General features: G+C 35.4%; 1 protein-coding gene across 3 annotated transcripts; it reads left to right on the top strand.

The window, feature by feature from the left end:
• Positions 1-315: 315 nt before the first annotated feature.
• On the top strand, positions 316-5,615 carry LOC120214514 (probable 3-deoxy-D-manno-octulosonic acid transferase, mitochondrial). Of its 3 annotated transcripts, none has more exons than XM_039212402.1 (12): positions 316-632; positions 826-868; positions 988-1,110; positions 1,262-1,381; positions 1,491-1,569; positions 1,894-2,010; positions 2,580-2,668; positions 3,198-3,288; positions 3,385-3,504; positions 3,590-3,660; positions 4,364-4,521; positions 5,088-5,615. In XM_039212402.1, exons 1-12 carry the CDS (start codon positions 334-336, stop codon positions 5,101-5,103), a joined length of 1,326 nt encoding a protein of 441 aa, XP_039068333.1. In that variant the 5' UTR covers positions 316-333; the 3' UTR covers positions 5,104-5,615. The 3 variants fall into 3 exon arrangements, with proteins under 3 accessions (XP_039068333.1, XP_039068331.1, XP_039068332.1); XM_039212400.1 differs by having other exon boundaries at positions 2,571-2,668; positions 5,088-5,611; XM_039212401.1 differs by having other exon boundaries at positions 2,571-2,668; positions 4,364-4,525; positions 5,088-5,611.
• Positions 5,616-9,525: the final 3,910 nt, after the last annotated feature.

Here is a 9,525-nt window from a genome sequence, read left to right as displayed (position 1 = left end):
CGAGATGATGAGTCATAAAAAAAATAATGATCAGCATGAGGCTCACTGCTCAAAGACCATTTAAAAATTATATCCGAATGAACTTGCCACATGCTCAAAGACCATTTAAAAATTATATCCGAATGAACTTGCCAGCTCAAGATGATGAGTTGAGCATTTACCATATTTCTCAAAATAAAAACTAAGTCGCCTAACAACTTAATAAATTTAAATCGCTTGGGGTATTGAAAAAAAAAAACCATAAACCTACCCCTGGGTATGTCTTAATATCACCGCACCGCGCACTCAGCTTTAAAAACAAAAACAGTCCCCAAACATAGCGGTGAAATAGCAATGGCGGTGGTCCCAAAGGGAGAGATGCTTTACAAAATCTACAGAACTTTAAGCTACGGTCTATCCCCGCTGATTCACCTTCACTTACACTGGCGCAGGCTCCGAGGACTGGAGCACCCTATCAGGTGGCGCGAACGCTTAGGTCAGCCTTCCCTCCCCCGTCCCTCCGCTGGCCCACTTCTCTGGTTCCACGCCGTCTCTTTAGGGGAAGGAATGGCCGCCATTCCTGTCATCAAATTTTGCACTCAACGGAGTCCGGGTATCAACATTTTGATGACGACGACAACGGTTTCCGCATTGTAATACATCGCCTTAAACTTTGTTTCTGTTTCTTTTCTCTTTTATTTTTTTTTTCAAAAAACTTTAATTTGGTTACGATTTCTTGGAAACTCGAATGTTTAAGTAAATATATTGTAATAGCTGTAATATGATCCTTGGTTAATTTACAGCTAAAACTGTAGATATCATTTTAATTTAACTTTCTTTTTGCAGTGAAGTACTGAAAGATAGACTTCCAGTTAATGTAATATATCAGGTTAGAATGTTGATTTATTTGGAAGATTGATGCTGTTACATGCAAATCATGCAAGTGTTATGAGCTATGGTGTTTTTTTATAAATATATATGAAGTGAAACTTTAGACCTTTGTAACAGTTTGCTCCACTTGATACACCTGCTGCCATGGATGCTTTCCTTGGGTATTGGAAGCCAAAATGGATTGTAATAATGGAGAATGAATTATGGCCGAATCTTATTATGGGTGCTTCCAGACTTGGTGTAAGTTGTTTCCTACTTGGTACATGTTACTAAGTCTACACCATTGGTTTACTTCTCTATCATATGACTTTCTGCATGTTTTTACTTTTATGGTATTGTATTATATTTCTGGTGTTCTTAATATTTTATAACGTATGCATTTTTTTTTCAGATTTGTCTTGCATTATTAAATGCTCGTTTGTCTGCAAAATCCTTTAGACATTGGTCAAGACCACTCTTGTTTCCACTAATATCTCTTTTATTGTCCCAATTTTCTTTGATTGCTCCATTGGTATGTAATTCACATCTTCCTTTTCATGTCATTTGTCAAAGCAAATCCACTTCTATTATTGTTATCAGTACCCTTTTTTACTTTAGAAATTCTTTGTTGCATTCCACAGAGCAATGTTCAGGCAATTCATTTTCAGCTACTTCAAGCTCCACCTTTTTGCATAAATTTTTCTGGCGATCTAAAATATGGTATGTCAATTATATGTTCTCTTTGAACATTATTTTTGTATTGCTATGCAGTTCTGTTCTTATTCTGAATTGCAAAGTGGTATTGTAGATTACATTTGTTTTACATTGCTAAACCATCAATTCGTTTTCCCTGTACTTGATTTATAATTAGTACATGAAAAGAATAATTTACCGATCCCAGCAAGCCTTCTTCCACTTGGTTGTTTCTCTCTAGATTCGATGCATAAACATTCCTCACTTTTTTTCAGATGGTATATATATATAAGGTTAGTTCTTGAGATTTATTATAATCTGTCCTGATATGCTACTATTCTTTCTATTCAGCGGTGAATGAATATGATCTTCTAAAGGAAGATGCTGAACATATAGAATATCTGCAAAAACAACTTTCTCAAAAACAGGTTTGGATGGCTGCTTCAATTCACCGTGGTGAAGAAGAAAGTAAGTTCTTGCTCCTCTTGTAACTCTGCCATGACTACCTTGTTCAGGGTTGTCGTTTGCATTATAGTTTTGCGCAAGATCTTAACTAAGTATATGATACTATATATTAATAGATTTTTCTTTGAAGATTATATATTAATAGATTTGTTTTGAAAGGTTGGCATTCTATAGGAATTTATGGATGATTAGTATGCAAGGTGCGTTGGAAGAGAGACCAATGTTACAGTGGTTTATGTCTGATCAGTCTGGCTACCCTCCTTTTTCATTGGCCATTGGCTTTCAGTGAAATAACATGATCCTCCATATAACATTTTATTTCTTATTTACAGTGGTTGCTTGTTGGATAGTCATAGCTTTTGCAGTTAATTAATGTAGTGCATCCGCTTGGACAGTTTAATGAACCATGGTCATTTTGCATTTGGTTATTGTTTTCATTTCAAGACATTTAATCTTAAACTCTCTATATTATTACAGTTTTGCCTACAGGATTGTAGAGTGAAAATATACATGATTGGAGTTATGCTTTTCCTGGACAAAGCACTAACTGACATTTTCTGCAGTAATTTTAGGAGTCCACAACATTCTTATGCAAAGTCACCCAGACATTGTCACCATTATTGTTCCTCGGCATCCACTACATGGAAAAGAGATTGCCAAAGTACGATTCTTCTGCACACCAGCTTTATTTTCTATAATTGTTTTTCTAGTTGGTCTACTACATGCTTGAAATTTTGGTTTCTTTACTTCCATGCCCCTCCATCTCATCTGCCAATTCAAATCACCTTTTTTCTGGTGATAACTGCTGTTTACAACATCCTGGAGAATTATTTTCCTATATATACTATAATGTGAAGTTTATGACCCGTGATAATTTATTGACAATCCAGCTAGATTCCTCTGCATTGTAGCCATCCTCAATTCCTCATATGATAATGAACTTTATTTATCATTTTCAACATGTTTCTACTGTTCTATATCATCCCTTACCAGTAGATGTTACTAAAATCAAATTCCTTTTACGATAAAATGCACATATAAATCATTATTCATGAAGTCATTATTTAATTGGATAGGAACTAGCTTCACCTTGATTGAGAAAGAATGTTTTGTTGCATGACATCATTAGCATATACTGGCTTTACAATTTACATTTTCTTTGAATTATTAGGAAAGCTTTTATAATGCAGGTATTGAATAAAGGAGGGCTGAATGTAGCTTTAAGGTCTCAACATAAAAAGCTTATTCCAGGAACAAGCATATATTTGGTGGATACGCTTGGTATTTAGTATCTTATTCTTTTTTACTTCTCCTGAATTTTATCTATTTTAATCTTTAGACGAAAAATTTGATTCGTAATGTTATTGTCTATTGCAGGTGAATTGAGGCATTTGTATAAGTTGACCCCAATAGCCGTAATTGGAGGCTCTTTCTTACCTGGGTTAGCTGGCCATAACATATCAGAAGCAGCAGCTGCTGGCTGTGCTGTTTTGACTGGTAAAAATTTATATATATCATGCATAAATTTTTTTCATCGGCCTTATATAACCTTGTAAAGGATTTTATTTTCTCATAATTTCAGGTCATCATATTGGGCATTTCTCGCATATGGTGAGAGAAATGCAGCAATTAAATCCTTTGTCGGTAATGCAGGTATCTTGTCACTTTAAGTGTGGGTGTGTTTTCCTTTTTTTTTTTCCAAGAGATCTCTTGTTGAGCCCAATTCTTTCTAGATTGATTTTGCAAAGATGATAGCATCTGTCTTAACAATATGGTATGTCAGGTATATGATTATTGTACTATAAGCATTTAGCATGTATACATGAAAAATGTGTTTCTTTATGCAGTTCTGTTCTTCTTGATTAATCATTCCTTTTAAAATGTTTTATTGTAAAAAGGGACATTTAAACTAAAGACCTCCTTTTAGATGGAATGCTGTGGTTATCACCATCCTGTTACACAGTCCCTACTTGTTTTATCTTTGTTCCAGTCTATCTGGTCCTATATCTTGATTTATTAAATCCGATTTCTTTGTGGATCCAAGTAGTTATTTGGATGTTGTCTCTTACAGATGTTTACCTGTAAATGGTGTTAACACAGTCTGGATGGGCAGATGATAGTCTTGGAGTCTCCTCACCTCCTTAGAGTCATTTGCCCTAAATCAGCTTAATTTGAAATATCTTTTTTAATGAACCACATTAAAATTTTTCATTTTGTTTCAAAATTCCTTGCAAATTGTCATCCTTTTGGCAACATGTTCTTGTTAGGCCTTTAGGTAAAATTATCTAAGATGTTCATGTAGCAATGTATATTTTGTGTGTCAAATGCTGAAGATTTTATTGTAATTGGCATGCAGGTGTCAGGTAAGCTAGAGCTTGAAAAGGCTCTAGGGGAGCTCTTTGCTGATGCAAAGATTCTTGAGTCACGACAGAATGCTGCAAAAGAAGCTTTCCATTCTTTATCAACTGCTGTTGTTTCCAGTGCTTGGGATCTACTGGATTTCCATTTATCAAGGCAGGTAAACTTTAAGAAAATAATTCACCACTGATGTACGACAATTATATATATGAGATGGAAGCATTTTCCAACTCTAGTAGTGCAGTACATCTAGGCATGCAATCTCATTTTGTTACTACTTGTTGCTTTCTCATGCAAAAATTAACCTGGAAATCAACTTTGCTCCAGTCCAGTGCAGAATTTATGAAGGATTAATCCTAATACCTCTAAAATACAAAGCCTTTCATGCAAGGATGATTTCATACTATGTTCTCTCGTTTTTAGGCCGTTGAGTGGTTTTCATTTTGTCCTTTTCTTCTTTGGAAAAATAAACACCTCAAATCTAAGGCTGTAGAGGCCGTTTCCCCTTTTCTGTTTCTTGTTTCTATTTTATACTTTTACTGCACTGTGCAACTCAGTGTATGCTTATGCTTCAGGGTTTTTCTTAACATTAACATGAATAAAACATATATTGCATAAAGTAAAGTTCGAATAACAACTACTTGTTTTGTCATAAATAGTTAACTAATAATTTATCATTCTGCGGTAAGAATATAACTTTATTTGCATCATTAATTGGTCAGGAATAAATGTCGGTGACAATTCGTAGAGATTAGGCACCTGCTTCAACTGTTGGACCCAATCTTTGTGGCTGTTCCGCCACTACCACCTTTGTCACATGAAATCATGAAAAAAAAATGAATTAATGCCCTTCATGAGCTTAACCGAGGTCTTTGTTGTTAACACCTGTCACAAGGTATAGCCAGGGGGCCATCTTTTCTAGCAGGTGATGGAGAACTGGTTTGTTCAAGTAATCTGACTTTACGACAAACCTCCTGCCAGCGTCCCCAACGGTAACAGGTAAGTGACCAGTGGGACGTATCTGTGATATTTCTTCTCACTGGATCATGTGGGTGTTCTCCACATGGAGTCATGTCACCAGGTTTGAGTTTTTTCTTGAAAAATGGGTGTTTGTATGTGCACTTGCACATGGTGACCTGCAGAATTTTATCTGGATCATATCAGCAGAATATTATTCGGAATTAGCTAAAGGTATGGATTGGTGTTTCAAAGAGTTGAATTAGCTAAAGCTGGAATATTATCTCGATCATACCACCAGAATATGATCTTTTTTAGTCGAACAGTAATCTATTGTTTGATCTTGTAGGTTGGTTTATTGATTGTTCTTAGTAGGTGCCAGTGGCTTTTGGTGAGCTCTGCTGTAACGAGTTATTATATTATGGGGCTTTGTTCCCTTTTCTTTTTAATTCCAATTGCAATCAATTGAGGCTTAGGACCATAACAGAATAGAAAACATTTAAAACTTGTGTTGCTTTGAGTCTTCTTTTTCTGTTAAACCACCTGCGGCCACCATCTATGTCTAGACTCAGAAATATCTGTATATTGTTACGAGAATCTTACTCTCTAGGAATCCTCCAAAGAAAAACTTGAATCTACAATAAACCTTCTCCGTGTACCATCTACGTACATAAAATAATACTAATGTTAAAAGAATAATTAGAACCCTATGATCGGCTTTAGCAAAGAAACTTGTCCAACAAGAAATAAAACTCTGAATTACAAAGCTCATTCGTATCGGATTGTTGGTACCGAACCAACATAAGGTTTGATGTTATATGAAAATAACTCTAATAATCGTGTATCGATGTCAATATTAAGGTATCGATACTATTCTAAGCTTAGAAGTTTATAAAGACGTAAGCATAGAAATTTAGAAAGATGTAAATAAAATTTTGGGTATTTAGAAAGATGGAAATAAATTTTTTTGGTATCGATACTATCATTGGGTATCAATACTATCTCTAAGGGATCAACACCAAAATAAGCTTTGAAATGTTAAAAAAATAAACATCTATAGGACGATATCAAAACTACCATAAAAATCGAGAATCTACGTACTATAATACTAAAACTACTGCTTTAATAAGGGTAAACTATTTGGATGACCATCCAACTAACGGGTTGGTATCGAAATGATTATCATTTTCAAATTTGCGTTGACCACTAAACTTTTAAATGGGTTTAATTTTGTAACACTTCGAATCTAGGGTTAGTAGATTCGAGTAATTCAAACTTAGGAGTAAACCAAGTAACCTATTAAATGTTTTAGGATGGTTTGGACTTCCCAAGAACTGGGCTTGAACCCATCTAAGCTTAAAAATGATATTTGTAGAAGTTGACCAAAAATGAAAAGACCAATATTGTAATTTGTCCTTGAAATTACCTAAAGACTGAATTCCCATTTATTGGGCTTATGTCACGTTGGGGAGCTTTGTCCTTTTATCTTCTTCTTCTTTCTTTCAAAATCCTTCCTACGACTCCTCAGAAACTTATCAAAGGTGAAAACTTGTAGACTCTCACTCACATTTCAGAATTTTCAAAGTAAGAAATGAAATCCCAACATCCCAAGCTTTCATCCAAGCCTCCTATTTTAAGATTTGACCATGGAAAGCCTTAGGTTGGGGTTTAAATTGAGTTTTGGGTTTTAGAGTTCCTTAGTGCTCCTAATTCCTTTTTAGAAGTTTAAAACCATATTTCTAATCTTTCTAAGTCTCTAGATGAGTTAGTAACTCATTTTTCTTATGTTGTATTAGTGAAAGAGATAGGAATAAGCTCTAAAGCTAAAAACAAAGAAAAGTTGGTTCGTGGTTGATTGAAGATATTTCCTGTAGCTAAGAAGCTAAGGTAACACATTTCTAACCTTTATATACCATTTGTGAGTTATTAAGTGCATTTTCCTAGCTTGCATTAATTATGAAACATATGAACATAATCATGGAAAATTTTAGTTTATTATGTTTTTGAGCATGAAATATTATCCCTTATGATCCCTATAAACTTACATAAGACTTAAGCATCATTTGATGGCCTTAAGGGAAAGAATGGGTAGAGTTGATTGCATTTTTCGTACCCAAACAGGGCACTTATGGGTTTGGGTATCGGTATTGTAAGAACAGTACCAGTAATGTTCATCCGATGGTTAAAATAATGGAGTTTTGGGATAAAAGTATCGATACTCATTCATCGAGTATTAGTACTGAGGGTTGGGTATCGATACTCCCAAGAAATATATCAATACTAAGTGCACTTAACAAATTTAAATAGCCAATATTTGTATCGGTACTAATGGGAGTATATATACTAAGGGTAGAGCATTGATACCCTCAGTAGGAGTATCGATATCTAGGTAATTTTTAAAACATCGAAGCTATTTTTGGTATTGATACTCGTGGTAGTATTGACACCCTCATATAGAAGTATCAATATTGCAACTAGGGTATTAATACTAAGGAATTTTCCAAAACATCGAAACCAAGTTTGGTATTGATGCTAAGGGTAGTATAGATACCCTAGTGTGCCTGTACCAGTACTCCAACTAAGATTATCGGTACCCTTGTCCTGAATTAGGTAAAAAACCTATTCAATTTAAGGGTCCAGGTAGAGCGACCAAAGGCCATCGAAACATCCAAAATAAGTTTTCAAGCGAGAACAACGCTAAAAATTATAATTACATTTAGAACGAGTTAAATTAGGAAATCATAAATCTAACCTTTGTAGGATGCTCGGGAAACAATAAGGACACCAGATTTACTTTAGTGGTAGGATGAATGTTGATATGCTAGAATGTGTGGACAATTCTCAATTATTTCATAAGGCATTTCTTTACAGACCGAGCATAGATGCCCCAGCTACTCATAAGGAGTAGGTTGGTCAGGTAAACATTTTCGATTTAGAAATTTTAGATCTCATCCTAGGTAGGCTAGGGGGTGTGTTTCTATAAGATGTAGCAAAACCCTCCGACCATACCATGATGCCTACCTTTGTATGTATATTTATCTTAGCATCTTTGTATGCTAACATTTACGATTTCTAGCATGTGCATATAGTGGACGCATTTAATATTTTTTGGTTATTAGTGTGACACTGAGCTTGTGAGCTCAGCGTTCGGAATTTGTTTTCATGCGCAGGTTCTTAGGAGAAGCGTTCGAGGAACTTATTGTGCAATTCACATTCCAGACCGACACAAGCTTTCGAGTATGTCTTGAGTATTTTATTAAGGACATATATTGTGTATGGACTTTATTGTATTCGAGTCGTTATTGTATTTTGAAATATTGTTAAACTTAATTGGGATGCATTTTAGGGGTTCTCATATTTTGTAACTTAAATACTATGATTTTATTTTTATTTATTAGCATGGATGATTTTAAAATGATGTCTTATTTGTTTAAAAAGAAAATTTTTGGGTTAACCACTTGGGTGGTCCCGTGTGATGTCTTGGTCCGTCGATCTTTAATTCGTATTGGATTAGGACGTTACATTTAGTGGCATAAGAGTATCAGGTTTAGTTGTTTCTAGGACTCGCAGGTTAGAGTTAGTAATGGGTCCATATGTATACATGCTTCCTAGAGTATTGACATATATTTTTATGTATGGGCCAATGATAATGACTCATTTTCCCTTGTTTATTTCAGCGAAAATAGTTATAGACGATAGCACAACCCCTAGCCACGAGGGTAGAGAGGAGAGTCTTGCCTTCTTAGCGGGCGACATCGATGATGAGTTTCTCTGCTTGATTTAGTACACGTCGGAGTTGGTGACGTTTGAGTATCATCACTGTAGGAGGTTTAGGAAGGGTTTTCATCTCGACATTCTCACCCACATGGTTGTAGATTCACTTAGGATCTTCGATGAGTTGACCCGTCAAGAAAATATAATCTAGAAGGTTTTAGGGATAAGGTCCAGAGCATCAGTTGTTAGTCAAGGACAGAGTTAGATGACAACAAAGTCCTCGAGACCCGCTCAGGCACCGATCAAGAGGGCCAAGGATTCTCAAAGCTTGTGAACCTCAACGAGCCAGTCTATAAGATCGGGTCATAGTACAAATCATGGGGTAGATCAAGGCCTCGTAAGAGGCCTTTAGCAAAAACATCAATGTCGAACACCAAAGGTCTATGAGGATGCATTTTCTAGCCTGTTCGACCTATGGGAAGAGGTACC

Source organism: Hibiscus syriacus, unplaced genomic scaffold (assembly GCF_006381635.1).
Source record: "Hibiscus syriacus cultivar Baekdansim isolate YM2019G1 unplaced genomic scaffold, ASM638163v2 tig00110065_pilon, whole genome shotgun sequence".
Taxonomy (NCBI): Eukaryota; Viridiplantae; Streptophyta; class Magnoliopsida; order Malvales; family Malvaceae; genus Hibiscus; species Hibiscus syriacus.
Note: the sequence above shows the minus strand (reverse complement) of the source record. Positions and strands in the feature narration are given on the sequence as shown.

Coding starts and splice junctions, on each gene's coding strand:
- LOC120214514 (XM_039212400.1), top strand. CDS start 334: ATGGCGGTGGTCCCAAAGGGAGAGATGCTTTACAAAATCTACAGAACT. Junction 1,382..1,490: donor TTTCTTTGATTGCTCCATTG/GTATGTAATTCA, acceptor TGCATTCCACAG/AGCAATGTTCAGGCAATTCA. Junction 2,011..2,570: donor TCACCGTGGTGAAGAAGAAA/GTAAGTTCTTGC, acceptor CATTTTCTGCAG/TAATTTTAGGAGTCCACAAC.